Here is a 14,904-nt window from a genome sequence, read left to right as displayed (position 1 = left end):
TATTATATTTTGTAAATTTATTCGCTTTGTCATCGAACATAATGTTTAACGTGATCACTGGTTGGTTGCGCATTCCTGTAGGCGTGACCAATTTTTGATTGACAGCCAACTGGCAGAGCATATCCATGGGAACAGGAGCGTCCTCGACTGTCTACAGAAGAGTTGTGGTCAAGTTTTCCTCTTTAGTTTCAAGTGTTTATGTGATTATTTTACACAGAAATGCGGCCGAGGTCCGCTGTGGAGAGCTGGGTTAGTATGAAGACTATTACTAATATATCATGCCTTAATATTTGTTATGTTGAACTGCCTAGGAAGTAAATTCTCAAATGACGCTAAACGTTAATGGTCCCTAATAAAATCTTTACTCGAACCCTTTCAAAATCTTTTTACTATTTTCGAGAGTGCTTGTTTATTTTAAAACGGACAACTAAAACCAGACTGAAATTAGATTTTAAATCTTGCTCTATTTTGCCATTTTATTAACGTTTTTGCGTTTATTAGGCCTACCTGTTTTGATGAACGTTCATTTAAAAAACTTAGAAATTTAAAATTATATATATATATATATATATATATATATATATATATATATATATATATATATATATATATATATATATACCATTGAAGTCAGAATTATTAGCCCCCCTGTTTCTTTCCCAATTTCTGTTTAACGTAGAGATTTGTTTACAGATTTATAAACATAATAGTTCTAATAACTCATTTCTAATAACTGATTTATAGCTATCTTTGCCATGATGATTTATTTTATCTTTGCCATGATGACTGTCCATAATATCTGACTGCCTATTTTTCAAGACACGTCTATACAGCGACCCCAAATTAATAAAGGGACTAAGCCGAAAAGAAAACAAATTAAACTAATATATTATTATTATTATGTAATATTTTTGTATTAATATGACAGGGGAAAATATATATACCACAATATATTGGTCTATATTGGTTAAATTTAGGTGTCAGCTTCAGCACAGATGCCTCAAATCTCAAGTAATTTAGATTTGAGGCCTATGACACAAGGACTCACCATCATCCCCAGAGCCAAGAGTGCATCTCGGTTGTCCTCAGGAGACTTTTCCAGAAGGAACACTCTCAAATCTGACTCCGGTAGGATTTACCCTGGTGTTTATTATCTTGGTAATGATGATTTTTTTTTATAAACATGTTATTCAATCTTTTTTATAGCCTCCTCTGTACAGTCAGTGGCGGATGAGAATCTTTCTTTAGTGGACATTGAGAATCTACTGCTGGAAAAAGTCAAGGACAGAAAAGATGACTTGAAGGCTGCTTTTGAAGCTTTTGACCAGGAAGGCAACAAAACCGTCACCAAAGGAGAGTTCAGACGCGTCATTGAAGGGTTTCTTGTTCCACTTACTCAGTCTCAGTTTGAGAGTTTGTTGGCTCAGGTTTGTTTATTTCGACTGATAAATATGATCTTTTTCAGTGCACTAAATGTTATTTTTGTGACACAAACGTAGTAATTGAAATTGATCATTATTCATTCATATTAACTTTAGCTTGAATTAAAAGAAAATGGAACAGTTTCCTACATGGAGTTTCTCAGAAGGCACTGCAAGGTTTCATCCACAGTGGGCAGGTAATTTATGATTAATTTATAAATCTTTCAATTTTATTAATCATTCTTAACTATGACATTTGTTTAAATTCAATCTGTAAACCTTTTTTAAAGAAGTTTACCTAAAATGCAGTCTGTAAACATTTTTAAAGAAGTTTACCCAAAATGCAGCAAATGACTATTATTATATTACACTCCAAAAATTATTTTTGCTGCTTCTTCAAAGTCCTTATTTTAAATGAGCTGAATCAACACAATTCTTGAGGTTTGTTTTGGGACAACATAATTGTTTTATGTTCAATCTACTTAAATTAGTAAAAAAAACAATTAAGTGAACTTAATTGATTTCAGTTGGGGCAACATGAAGTAATTGTGTGTAACCCAACATTTTTTACTGTGTACTTAAATTCAGTGTTAATTTTGTCAATGCCTATAGTATGTTTGTTGTCTATTAAAGCAAACTGAAACTTGTCAGATCTGCTGTCAGTAATGTGACTGAAATCTATGAATGAGCACACTCTGATCCGCTCATCTAATAAATGGACAGCGCAATACAGCGCAATACAGGGGACTATAAAAAATAAAAATGAATCTTTTTGTCTACATTTCAGTCTCATTTTTTTGTCAGTGATGCATGTAGTCCTGTCTTTGCCTCATCTCACTCTAAAAAAAAAGTTGCCAATGAATATTATTGTTATTTTCATTAACAAATGTAATTTAAATTTGTTTATTTAAATCTGATCACATTTGTAGAACTGCTCGATCTTTCAGATTAGCACTCTATAACATCAGAAAGGTCCGATCCTTCCTATCTGAACATGCAGCTCAACTCCTTGTTAAAGCTCTTGTTCTCTCCAGACTGGACTATTGCAAGTCTCTACTAGCCGGGCTTCCAGCTAACTCTATTAAACCTCTTCAGCTGCTTCAGAACACAGGAGCACGAGTGGTCTTTAATGAACCTAAAAGAGCACATGTCACTCCGCTACTCATCCGTTTGCACTGGCTGCCAGTTGCTGCTCGCATCAAATTCAAAGCTCTGATGTTTGCTTACAAAGTGACTTCTGGCTTTGCTCCTTCTTATCTGCTCTCACTTCTGCAGATTTATGTGCCCTCCAGACACTTGCGTTCTGTGAATGAACATCGCCTTGTGATTCTATCCCAAAGAGGGAAGAAATCACTTTCCCGAACTCTCGCATTCAATCTGCCCAGTTGGTGGAATGAACTCCCTAACTGCATCAGAACAGCAGTCACTCGCTGTCTTCAAGAAACGACTAAAAACTCAACTATTTAGTCTCCATTTTCCTTCCTTATCTGCAATTGCCTCTCTGGCTCCACCGCTAACTGTATTACAAAAAAAAAAAATACTAATGTTTTGCCTATTACACTTTACACACCTGAAACTTCCCTACAGCACTTATTCATTGTTGCTCTTATAGTTGTGTAAATTGCTTCCTAGTCCTCATTTGTAAGTCGCTTTGGATAAAAGCGTCTGCTAAATGATTACATGTAAATGTAAACATTAAAATTGTTATATAGTCTAATAAATAAAAAATGTTTAATAATGCTTATATAAAATGTATTTTATTTCTGTAGTTCAATATGGATTATTTTGTGACATTATAAATGTCTTCACTGCCAGTTTTCGAGTATAATTCATTTCTTTAATAAATACAATATATGATTTTATAACAGGATTCCGAGCAAGAGTGGAAGATACAGAAACTTGTCACTTGGAGAACTACAGTGTCGACTAAGAGATAAGGTAGATAACATGGATTTTATATATTTACCTGTACATGCTAGTATGTGGGGCTGCACGGTGGCACAGCGGGAAGCACGTTCGCCTCACAGCAAGAAGATCGCTGGTTCTAGCCCTGGCTGGGTCAGTGGGTGTTTCTATGTGGAGTTTGCATGTTCTCCCCGTGTTCGCGTGGGTTTCCTCTGGGTGCTCCGGTTACCCCCACAAGTCAAAAAACTTGTTGTCCCTAGTGTATGTGTGTGAATGAGTGTGTATGGATGTTTCCCAGAGATGGGTTGCAGCTGGAAGGGCATCCGCTGTGTAAAACATATGCTGGATAAGTTGGTGGTTCATTCCAATGTGGCAACCCCAGATTAATAAAGGAACTAAGCTGAAAAGAAAATGAATGAATGTATGTAATATCCCTAATTATCATCATTTCAGATGAGAGGCCATTTGAAAAACATCACCAGGGCTTTTCGGCTGTTTGACTACAACAACGATGGGCAGATACAGCAACATGAGCTTCGCAAAATATTGGAAGGATACTGCTTTCCCATGAGCCAGCTGGAATTCCACAGGTACCTGTTTTTCCATAAATGTGTAGGTTGCACGTTTTACTGGTACTATGGTAGTATCGCGATACTATGGCTACAAAATACTGGAGGTGCAACTGTAGCTTGTAAACGATAGTATCATCAGTAATGGTTTATCTACAATACATAATGTTGCATGTAGAAAAGTCACTATAATGCTCACATGTTTGTACAACAATAGACCTTTTTATTTTAATAGTCTGTGGAGCCCTTTGAAGTTGCAAAACTGTCGAATTTGTGCCTTTTATGGTAGCCTATTGCACGTTTTTTAGCGCTTCAGTTCAAAGTCATATCTGAATCGGTTCATTTCTGTTCCTGTTAATATGATTTTGTAGCTACAACAACCGTGAAAATCTTTTAAAAGAATGGCTCACAAACGTTTGATTGTTACCTGATAAGACTGAAAAAAAAAAGATGAAAAACCCAAAATAAACATTTAAACATTTTTTTGACCACTTCACATAGGCTAATTTTGTTGAAAAAAATGCTCTTTTGTTACAACTTTCATATGTATAATTTGAATCTTTATTTTAATGTATTTTAGTTGGTCAGTTTTCTACAAAACAAACAAAAAGAATGAATAAATTTTGGGTGAAGTGGGGTGCAAATAATACTTTTCAGTCTTAAGGGAGTTATGAATTACATTCAAGTAGGCTTATAACATAAAATATAGTTTTTCTGACAATTTTCTTAATAATTTGAGTTATGAATTACAGTATCGCAATACTACTTGGTATTATTATACTTGTAGTTTTGTAAGATTAATTAATGTATAATGGTATCACGATAACTCTAATGTGTAGAACATAGATCATAAATGCTTCTCATTAGCGTTGAGTTCACCAGTGGCCATTATGTGAACTACAGCCATTTTTTAAAAAAAAATATGTATTCTTGATATAAAGCTGGATTTCAATTATCAAAAAGTTTTGATAATTTTCCTATTTAAAACTTGATTTTGTAATTACACCATGTGCTAAGATTACCCCTGCTGTAACTATGGTCTGGCAGCAAAGTTCCTTGATTATTACGCCAGAATGAGAGTATACTGTTGGTCCCAGCCATATTGACGTAGAAAATAGCAACTTTTAATTTTCCGGTCTTAGTACGTGACCTAACTACAAAAGAATCCAGTTTTAAAGAGGAAAATTATCAAAACATATTTTTTAGCAAGATGCTAATGATCTAATGGGATTCAGTGAATTATGCTAAACGAAGATAAAAATGTTCCAACCAGACCTGGAGATTGGCTGAATGGATTAAAAAATAGTCAAACTCTTAAAAGGATAGTTTTAATGTATTGTCGATAAATATGAGATTAATACAAACAAAATTCACACATATAGCCCCTTACATTGCACTCTCTAATATTATTGTTTTTTATACCCAGAATGCTAAATATTTCCTTTTCTTTCCTCCAGACTGTGGTCACATTACAGCATGAATAATGCTGATACAATATCCTACAAGGTGTTTCTTGAGAAGCTTGGTGTTGACTGTGAAAACTATCGAAAAATCCCACCAGATTCAGTACAACTTGGTACAGTTTTGCAAAATACACTGATGTAATATGATAAAGCCTTTATAAAGTAGTTATTAATAATCGCATCAGTTTGAACAGAAGAAAAAAAAGTATAATTTTATGCAATTTATGCAAGTTTTATATCTGAATTATACATTTTCAGCACTGAATTGGGATGCTGTCAGTCGCAGTACCACAAGACCTAAAAGTAAGACAAGCTTAAGGAGGTTTTCAGGCAAATCCAGAGACAACTTGGATGACATCCAAATTAGGTTTTTGAGCAAGGTGAGTATCAAAGAGATGATTTTTTCTCACATATCTCATGAGTATTTCTACAGAAAAAAATCTGTTCTGTTGCAATAAACAGATGAAGAAGGACCATAGCCTTGTTGAAAAAGCTCTGCAAGCGTTTGACATTTCAGACAGTGGGTTTGTTTCTCTTGAGGATCTCAGATCTATTCTCAGCAATTTCCTCTTCGCCATGGATGATACTATCTTTAGGGAACTGTTGAAAAGGTAAGAGAAATTTTAACACACTGTTACGTTAATGCAGACTGAGCTAATGCTAGTAAAATGTTTACAGTTTACAGCACAAAAACATTGAATCGATCATGAAACTTTGAAAAGTAAAAAACAAACGAACTTTGATATAATTATTTATTCCTACAGATTTGGGGTTAGCAATACAGAACCTGTCAAATGGAAAATATTTCTTGGATTGTTTAAAGATGACATAACTGTTCAGTAAGTTGAGATTTGGCTTTTATAAATGAAATTATTTTTTATTTTGTTAAAGGAATGGTTAAAATATGTTTGCCTTTAATTATGAAAATGTGTTTTAATGCCTCAATCAGGAAAGATTCTGTTCCAGCAACTGCAGACACATGCAGTATTGATGCGATTTTGTCCAAACTACGGCAACATGTACTGAATCAGCCTCTTTTGGACCTTGATAAAGTAAGATTTGATATGATTGTGAATCAAACTAAGCGCTTTATGTTTGGATATTCACAAAAATGATTGTTTCTGCAGAGCGCTACAGGATTTATCAGTAGAAATGAATTATTCAGTGCTCTGGAAAATATGAATCTCACCGATGAGCAGTTCACAGTTCTTGCTGATTTCTTGGATGTGGATCATACAGATGCCATAAATTGCCAACAGTTCCTTGACTTACTGCATCTCCAAAATCCAGTCGTGGTATTACACAACATTATCTTTAGAACAGCCCTTTTTTAACCCGTTCTTATAAGTGTGAAATACACTGCCTTAATCCAACTCCACCCAATGTTTCGTAATAACTGTTATTGGTGAATATGTAATATTTGATTTATCCTAACAATGCCTGGGAAAACAATATGGTTGTAATCCTAATAATATGTCATCTTAAATTCACTAGCGTTTAAATTCTATTCAGTCATTAAAAACAGAAGTTACTGCAGACTTTTATTTCAGAATGTTAATGTTTTTCCAAATGGTATGTAATATTTAGTAGGAGGCATGGCATATTTCCGAGTAGCAAAGCATATTTCCCCCAAGACATCAAACTGATGTCATCAGAGAAGGACTTCATTCAAGAGCAGAAGCAAATGGACATTTTGATTAAAAATGACCCAAAAAAATTGTATTTAATTTATAGCATAGAGGCGGTTCATTCCGCTGTGGCGACCCCGGTTTAATAAAGGGCCTAAGCCGACAAGAAAATGAATGAATAAATAAATAATAGCATAGATTAAAACTAACAAAGTGCCCTAGCAAAATAAAGTATACAACCTCAAATGTGTTTATGTAAGTTAACCCTAAAAATCTAAAGTAAATTAAGTATGAACTATTTGAATAAAGTGAAATGTGTTTTAATATGACCCTTAATATTTCATGAACTGTGACCTTTTTTTTGCGTTGTAATATTATTAGATAACATTTTGTTCATTTTACCCAAAAGCAAAGAATGTGTAAATATTGGCTTGTACGGCTATGAGTGATCACATATACAGCAATTTATACAGCCGTTATGCTTACTGGGAATAAAATTTGCTATTATATCAATGCATATATAATTTGCTTTAATTGAGCTAACTGAAGTGGTTTACATCTGAGTAGGCTCTCTCTAATATAGAACAGTAAGTACTTTCCCTGGTAATTAGTTACTTTTATAACTATTAAACTAGTACAGTAACTACTTTATTTTAATTAACAGGCCAATATTTAACTTAATAATTAAATGAATAAATGAATAATAATAACTTTAGTATTTCACTGCAAAGTCATAAGAATAATTTAAAATATTATTAGAAATTTGTGTAAAGAGTAATTTGTGGTGGCTCTTACTGCATTTCAATGAATAAAAAAAGTTCAAAGTTTGATTCCCTATTATTAAATATTCTTTATTACTATTTTTCATTCTTGACAGTATCTAAATGATTGTATTTAATAATTCCAGCAGACTCCAAAACTTAATGAAAAGGCTCAAGCAAGATTAAACACAGCAATAACAGCGCAGAATGCAGTAAGTAACCTGTACAATAATTTTACTGACTTTTTTGTATGCTAACCACTAATATATGTTTTCTGTCACACATTTCTATCAATCTCTCGGCAGATTGAAAAGATTCTGAAGGAGAAGATTTCAGAAAACTACGACGTGCTGATGGAATCAATCACAAACACAACCCAAAACCAGAATGACACCATTTCTCCAGAGGACTTTAGGAGATTGATCCAACACGTCCTACCGCTGTCTGACCACCACTTCATCAAGTGAGTCTCACTTCTCTGTGTTCAATTCTACCTCTGCTTACTAACTAATTCCCTCTGTTTGTTCTTAAAGGCTTTGTGAACCATTTTTTGAAGATGGAAATGTAAACTACAAGCTATTTTTGAAGAGTTTCGGTCCTCCAGAGAAGATTGACAGCACCCTCAGTATGATTGAGAGGTTTGTTTAAACAAAAAAGCCTTGAAACGATTCACACCAGTAAAGTGGATCTCTATTTTTTATTTATAAAGTAGCTTAAATACCCTAATTTTACTAAGCCCTATAGCCTGGTGAAAAAAAGAAACAGAAATATTCTGTAAACTGAATTTATTAATGTAAAATGTTAAAAACAGCAGATTACTGGCAACCACAGCTGCCGGTATTTTTCTGCAAAATTTAAAAAGGAAAAAAAAAAAACAGCAAAAAGTTTTTTGTGTCACCATTGTGGAGGATAGTAGTGTCTGTGTTCAAGTCTAAGCTGAACGGAGAGTATTTGATGTTATGCTTCATCTTTTTTTGTTTAAAGGTATATTAACTATTTTTGTATAGTTACTAATGCAGTGAAAATCTGTTTGCTAATTGCAATCACACATGAACACATTATTGCATCTAATGACTATACATTTTTGTGCACTAAGCTATGATTTTGTACACTGATCATTGTATCAGTTTATGAAATATGGTTATTTTTGGTAAATTTATACAGTTCTATAAAACTTCCATATTTTTCACAGAAAAATTTGGCAACCACAGCTGCTGATATTTTTTCGGAAATTTAACAGATATTTTTTACAATAAGAGTTTGCTAATTAACACTCTCTTAGTGTTGATAAAGTTAACACTTTCAAAAGTGTTATTTTTAACACTTTTATAGTGGTTCCCATATAAACTCTGAGGGAGTGTTCATTTTAACTCTAAGGTAGTTAAATCTACTATCTAAAATTTGCAGTGTATACTTCACATGTATTAATTATCAGGTAACTTGAAGTGCGTTAAATTGAAACAATTAATTTTATAGTAGGTATACTTTAGTTTTATATTGTAATGAAGCGTAACTTTTATTGTATTTACTGTACTTTTGGGTGCTAAATTGATTACTTTAAGTATACTTTAACTATATGCTTGTATAAGTCCATTAAATGATTGTTTAGTGATCTTAAATTGTATTAAAAAAACATTGCACATAAATAATGAATATATATACCATAAATGTACTAGTTCTCAAACTAGCTACTATAAAAACATGAATTGTTTATAAATTGTATTCATAAGAAACTACACTTATTAAAATAAAAAATAAATTATAAACTATAAAGTCAGACAATTTTATACAAAGTGTTATTTAAGTTGTACACATACAAGTACCAGTAAGTAGAAGTTAGTATACTTGCTGCATAAAGTAATGCATACCTAAATATATACATCAACATTACTTAAATATACTTCATAAAATTAACTTATTATATACTATTTTTTTTATAAGGCAATACATGTTTTTTGTTAAACTGCAGGGAAGAAAAGGCACATGAAGCTTCCATACTGGACATAAAAGCACAAGCAATAAAGGATGTTGTCTTGAGGAAACTCAAAGACAGGCTTCAGAGGAAAGGGGTGACTCTTCAGGACTATCTGATGTCCAGCAGAATCACAAAATCTTCCCTTAATCTAAGAGATGTCTGTAAAGTAAGGTCTTTGTGTCAATCTTTTGGTTGTGCACAACCTGACAGCGTAAACACAACATTCAAGCACATATATTACATACAGTATACAGTGGGGAAAATAAGTATTGAATTCATCATGTTTTTTCCTTGGAATAATATTTCTAAAGGAGCTGTTGACATGAAATTAAACCATATGTTGGGATAAATCCAAACAATACAAACATAAAAATAAAACAAAACAAACAAATCTGAAAAATGACTTATGTGTAATAACAATGAAATGGCAAAAGGAGAAATACTGAATTACTGTTTTTTCACAAACTTCAACAGAGTGTAAAAATCTTGATGGTTCTGTGGGTCTCGTCTATCAAATCTGATCTTTAATTTGAATTTTCTATTGGATTCAAATCAGGTGATTGACTGGGCCATTCTACAGCTTGATTTTTTTTTTCTCTGAAAGCATTTGAGGGTTTCCCTGGCTGTGTTTTGGATCATTGTCTGGCTAAAATGTCCACCCTGGTTTTATCTTCATTATTCTGATATTAATTTACAATGGCGAAGGGCAGAGGATTGTTGAAGAACTATTGATAGATTTTAGCTGCTGTCTGGGCTTTCACCATCTTTCTATAGCTCCCTTTCTTCATGTGTTCAATACTATTCCCCTGCGTCATTTAATTTTATTATGCATAACTTAATTTGTAAACCTATTAGATTTTTTTTTTTTTTTTGCATTTTTTGATTATTTTGGTTGTGACCAACATCCGCGGAGAATTTTAATTCAACAGCACCTTTAGAAATATGTTTCTGAGAAAAACAGTGGTATGTTCAATACTTATTTTCCCGCTGTATAGATTTGGCATAGATTTATATCATATTTGCTTTTAGATTCTGGACGATTGTGGTGTTTTCCTGGAGGGACACCAGTTTCAGATGCTTATTGAGTCCCTTGGCTTTAATTTGGGTCCAGTTTCTGTTGCTGACTTTGTGGACAAATACGAAGGTTTGATAGCTTACAACACAATGTGTTTTCATCGCAAAAATGTAAAATAATAAAAAAATATTTATATAATTTCTATTCACCACAGAAGTGACAATGCCTGAAAAGGATGATAGTCAGACCAAAAATGCAAAATTCTCCACTCTTTTGACTGCTGAGGACTGTCTAGGTCAACTTAAAAAGAGGATCAAGGAGTATCATGGGGTATCAGACAGATTTTTATTTATTTAATGAAAGAAAAAAGTATTTTGTTATATTGCATGTTTTGTGTATATTTATATATACTGCTATGGAAAAATGATTACTCTTCTGAAGTTAAAACATTGGTAATGTCTAAAAATGAATATAAATGTTTCTGAAAAAAAGTTCTTAATGACTACATTTTACTTTAAATTTGGAATAAATATCATCATTAACTCCAAAATTTTATATAAAATGTTTATTTTATTAGAATTCTTTTTCTGGAATGCAAAGCCATAACATTTAAATCCAGAGAGAATTAACATTTTCAAGCTGTTTCGTAATTTTTTCCATTGCTTCTTCATCATTGTGTGGATGTATTGTTTTTGTGTGTACTTTGTAAGTCAACAGTACCTGCTGTTGTTTGCAGGATGCTCTGACTGCTTTCTATCTCATGGACAAAAACCGAGATGGTTTAGTAAATCGGATTGACTTCAGAGCTCTGTTTGACAGCCTGATGTTTGTAACTCAAGAAAGGGAGTATCAGAGATTGCTCGACATGTTGGGTCTTACACCTGGCGCCACACTTAACTACACTGAGTTCCACAAAAAAGTCCAGTCTAGCGACAAGATGAAATTACATCACCACGATGGCACATTGTGAGAATCATATTGTCACTTGTCTTGAATTGATCTGTTTTTTAAAGCTAATGACCTTTTAAAGCTAATAGCCTTTTTTTTTTTTTCAGAAAGGACGGAATTCTTGACAATGCATGTGATCAAGTTCATGAGTACCTAGCAGCCATTGCACACAAACGACCTTCAGAGATCTCAAAGGTAACCATCCAGTCCTGTTTATTAAAATAGCATTTGGTGCACTCAGTCAGCTCCCTTGCTCATGAGGTGCTTGATTTGTTGGTCGTGTAAACGAATTCGAGCACTGGTAAAAACAGTGATCATAACATAAGCTTGGTTCACTACACACTGGGACACTGAGTGTGACATGAGAACATCTTCATCGTACAACCACAAACCTGTAATTTATAAACAACAGCAGAACAATATATTTTTTAGCAGAACAATACGTTTTAAAAAGTATTTTATAGCTAAAAAAAAGTGATTGTTTCATATACAGTTCATTAAGATGTCAAGGCCAGTAAACAGAAAAAACCCAAATGCAGGTGAAGACAATGATTTATTGTGGAAGGCAAAAATTCTAACAGATCAGTTCATTAGCCAGAATGCAAAATTGAAAAAAAAATCTTCTAAAGGCAATGTCTCAGTCTCAAGGGAAAAATGCACAAAAACCTCAGTTCGACAAATGGGGAAAAAAAATGCTCTTCAGCAAGCAGTCCTCTCAGCCTGATCAAGAAAGAACAAAAAATATTATAGTCCAAAAAAAATGAACAACAAAAAATGACAAAAAAATACTTGCAGACTTTGATGGAGGGGAAGAGAATGACTGGAAATAACCAGGAACAAAAAATAGACTGGCCAGTAGAAACAGAGGCAGGTGTAATTGTCAGAACCACGCCAGTGTCCAGGACATCAAAAACTCAGGCAGCACAAGAGCAAAAACTTCGAGCAAGCCAGGGACTACACAGAAAGGCTGGGAAGGTAGGGAGAGAGTCCTGGAGTCAAACAGAAAAAGGTTAACTAAAAACATTAAGTTTACCTATAGTTGATGTTGCAGGGTCAGAAGCAAACAACAATCTGGCACTGAACAGCAGAAACCCAGAGAATAAATAGGGGAGCTAATGAGGAGAAAATAAGCAAAGACAGGTGAAGCAAATCACCTAAAATTATGAGAACGAGGAGGTGGAGAGAAACAATCAGAAGCACAAACAAAGGAACATGTGGCTAATACAAACAGAACAGATAGAACCAGCCGATCAGCCAGGAGTCCTGACAGTACCCCCCCCTCCAGGATCGCCACTGGGCGATCCCAAGGGAGGAGACTGTCGGCTGTGAAATTCCCTAATCAACGACTGGTCCAAAATATTGCGAGCCGGGACCCAACATCTCTCCTCCGCACCATACCCCTCCCAATCTACAAGGTACTGGAATCCACGTCCTCTACGCCTGCATTCTAACAATCTCCTAACTGTGAACGCTGGAGAGCCCTCAATGAGACGGGGGGGAGGGGGGGAAATAGGAACAGAAGGATTAAGAGAGCTACGAAAAACAGGTTTAATTCGGGATACATGAAATACTGGATAGACACGACGAAGGGAAGTTGGGAGCCTGAGACGTACCGCCGCCGGACTGAGGACCTTGACAATAGGGTATGGCCCAATGAACCGCGGAGCCAGTTTACAGGCTGGCACCTTAAGTGGCAGGTCCTTTGTGGAAAGCCATACCCTCTGCCCACAAATGTACCTAGGAGCCGGAGTCCGACGACGGTTAGCGGTGGTTCTGACACGTCTTTCAGCCTGAAGGAGGGCTTCTCTAGCCCTTTGCCAGGTGCGACGGCACCTTTGGATAAGAGCCTGGACAGAGGGAACCGCAGCCTCAGGCTCCTGTGAAGAAAAAATAGGTGGCTGATAACCCATGCAACTCTGAAATGGGGAGAGACCAGTAGAAGAATTGGGTAAAGAATTATGGGCATATTCGGCCCAGGTAAGCTGCTGGCTCCAGGAGGAGGGGTTGTGAGAGACAAGACAACGAAGCATCTGCTCTAGGGCCTGGTTGGTTCGCTCGGACTGCCCGTTGGTCTGTGGATGGAAGCCTGACGACAGACTGGTGGAAGCACCAATCTGCCGGCAGAACTCCCTCCAGAAATTGGAGACGAACTGGGGTCCCCTGTCAGAGACCACATCCACCGGAAGGCCATGTATCCGGAAGACGTGGTCTACCACCACCAGTGCCGTCTCCTTAGCAGAGGGAAGCTTAGCTAGGGGAATAAAGTGGACCGCCTTAGAAAAGCGATCCACCACTGTAAGAACAACCGAATTACCATTAGAAAGGGGAAGGCCGGTTATAAAATCCAGAGATATGTGGGACCAAGGGCGGGTGGGGATGGGAAGGGGTTGAAGCAGACCAACAGGAGGTTTATTGGATGACTTATTCTGAGCACAGACCGAGCAGGCAGCAACAAACAGACTGACCTCTTTGGCCATGGAAGGCCACCAAAACCTTTGACGGATAGATGCCAATGTCCTCCTAACTCCTGGGTGGCAAGTGAGTTTGGATGAGTGGCTCCACTGTAGGACAGAAGAACGAAGCAATTTGGGAACAAACAACAGATTCGCTGGGCATCCCTCAGGCACCTTAGCTCCCTGAAGAGCCTCTCTGACCTGTGATTCAATGTCCCAGACAACAGCCGCCACCACCCGCCCAGGGTGGATAATAGGCTTGGGTGTGAGGCTGTCCCCTGGGCCATCGAATTGCCGGGAAAGAGCATCTGGCTTTACATTTTTGGAACCAGGACGGTAAGACAAAATAAAATTAAAGCGCCCAAAAAATAATGCCCAGCGAGCCTGCCGTGAGTTTAATCTCTTGGCTGAACGAACATATTCAAGATTCTTATGATCTGTCCAGACCAAGAATGGCTCTGAAGTCCCCTCCAGCCAATGGCGCCACTCATCCAAAGCCAACTTAACCGCCAATAACTCCCTGTTACCTATATCATAGTTCCGTTCAGCTGGGGATAGACGATGGGAGAAGTAGGCACAAGGGTGTACCTTGCCATCTGCTAGGGACCTCTGTGAAAGGACCGCCCCAACCCCAACCTCCGAGGCATCCACCTCCACAATAAATTGCCTCTCAGGATCTGGGAAAGAAAGAACAGGAGCAGAAGAGAAGCATGTCTTAAGCCTTTCAAAAGCAGCCTGAGCCTGAGAAGACCACTGAAAGGGAGTT

At 36.0% G+C, this 14,904-nt stretch overlaps 1 protein-coding gene across 1 annotated transcript in view; it reads left to right on the top strand.

Moving 5' to 3' along the window:
• Nucleotides 1–121: 121 nt before the first annotated feature.
• Nucleotides 122–14,904, top strand: part of efcab6 (EF-hand calcium binding domain 6) — a 29,552-nt gene continuing 14,769 nt past the window's right edge. Inside the window, 20 exon segments of the mRNA NM_001309483.2 lie at nucleotides 122–249; nucleotides 978–1,128; nucleotides 1,207–1,427; nucleotides 1,539–1,618; nucleotides 3,290–3,359; nucleotides 3,780–3,916; nucleotides 5,353–5,471; nucleotides 5,617–5,738; nucleotides 5,821–5,969; nucleotides 6,123–6,197; nucleotides 6,308–6,410; nucleotides 6,486–6,653; nucleotides 7,894–7,959; nucleotides 8,053–8,210; nucleotides 8,281–8,385; nucleotides 9,717–9,888; nucleotides 10,752–10,866; nucleotides 10,952–11,067; nucleotides 11,474–11,703; nucleotides 11,793–11,880. Coding sequence (NP_001296412.2) covers nucleotides 220–249; nucleotides 978–1,128; nucleotides 1,207–1,427; nucleotides 1,539–1,618; nucleotides 3,290–3,359; nucleotides 3,780–3,916; nucleotides 5,353–5,471; nucleotides 5,617–5,738; nucleotides 5,821–5,969; nucleotides 6,123–6,197; nucleotides 6,308–6,410; nucleotides 6,486–6,653; nucleotides 7,894–7,959; nucleotides 8,053–8,210; nucleotides 8,281–8,385; nucleotides 9,717–9,888; nucleotides 10,752–10,866; nucleotides 10,952–11,067; nucleotides 11,474–11,703; nucleotides 11,793–11,880 — 2,475 coding nt within the window. The 5' untranslated portion in view covers nucleotides 122–219.

This window comes from Danio rerio, chromosome 25, assembly GCF_052040795.2.
Source record: "Danio rerio strain M-AB ecotype USA chromosome 25, GRCz13ab, whole genome shotgun sequence".
Classification (NCBI taxonomy): Eukaryota; Metazoa; Chordata; class Actinopteri; order Cypriniformes; family Danionidae; genus Danio; species Danio rerio.
This window is presented reverse-complemented; position numbering and strand designations above follow the sequence as displayed.